The sequence below is a fragment of the Triticum dicoccoides genome, chromosome 4B (assembly GCF_002162155.2).
Source record: "Triticum dicoccoides isolate Atlit2015 ecotype Zavitan chromosome 4B, WEW_v2.0, whole genome shotgun sequence".
NCBI classification, from domain to species: Eukaryota; Viridiplantae; Streptophyta; class Magnoliopsida; order Poales; family Poaceae; genus Triticum; species Triticum dicoccoides.
The window spans coordinates 640,470,435-640,471,047 of record NC_041387.1 but is presented as its reverse complement, the minus strand read 5'-3'; the positions used below and the strand labels follow the sequence as shown (position 1 = coordinate 640,471,047).

The 613-nt window shown below is 63.3% G+C and overlaps 1 protein-coding gene across 1 annotated transcript in view; it reads left to right on the top strand.

Annotated features, from left to right (window-relative positions):
* The window catches only part of LOC119294134, a 1,445-nt gene extending 832 nt beyond the window's left edge, over positions 1-613 (top strand). The window contains exon 2 of the mRNA XM_037572383.1: positions 315-613. Within this exon, the coding sequence (XP_037428280.1) occupies positions 315-533 (219 nt within the window). The 3' untranslated portion in view covers positions 534-613. The remainder of the gene's footprint in view (positions 1-314) is intronic.

The window sequence follows — 613 nt, the reverse complement described above, 5'->3', positions numbered from 1 at the left end:
GCCGCCTGGAGGTTCTCCGACACCGGAGCCCACCTCCTCCTCGCCCACGTCGCCGACGTCCATCCTCGTCGGATCCGGTGCCGCGGGGCCTCCCTGCGCCTCCGCCGCCCTGCCAAGTCCGTCTGCTGGAGCCGCCTCTGTCCGCTGCCTGTTCAGTCCCCTACCTCGACCACGTATGTACGCGTGCGCAAGGGCTGCAAGGCCTAGCAGTGATTCGTGACGTTCATGTGCGGGGACATGCGGAGGCCGGCGCCGGCGAGCAGGCACGCGTCGACGGGGCCATGTTGGAGGTTATGGGCGCCGACCTGCTGCACCCACCTCGAGCCGACCGCGGCTGCTGGCCGACGAGCACAAGAGAGCTCGGGTGCTTGGGAATGGAGACAACATACGCAGGGGGGGTGCGATGCCGGAGGCGGAGGAGAGGGGCGGGCACCTTCCGCGCCGACGAGCGCAGCCGAAGCTGTCCCCCCTTCCACCTTCTCTACCTTTGGATAAGGAGCGCGGGTGGAGTTGTTACAAAAGACAGGGATTAATTTGCAAAAACGAATCATTTTACCAGATCCACTTACATAGGGATTGCGGGTTGGATTATCTAAAACTATAGGGGGTTTTA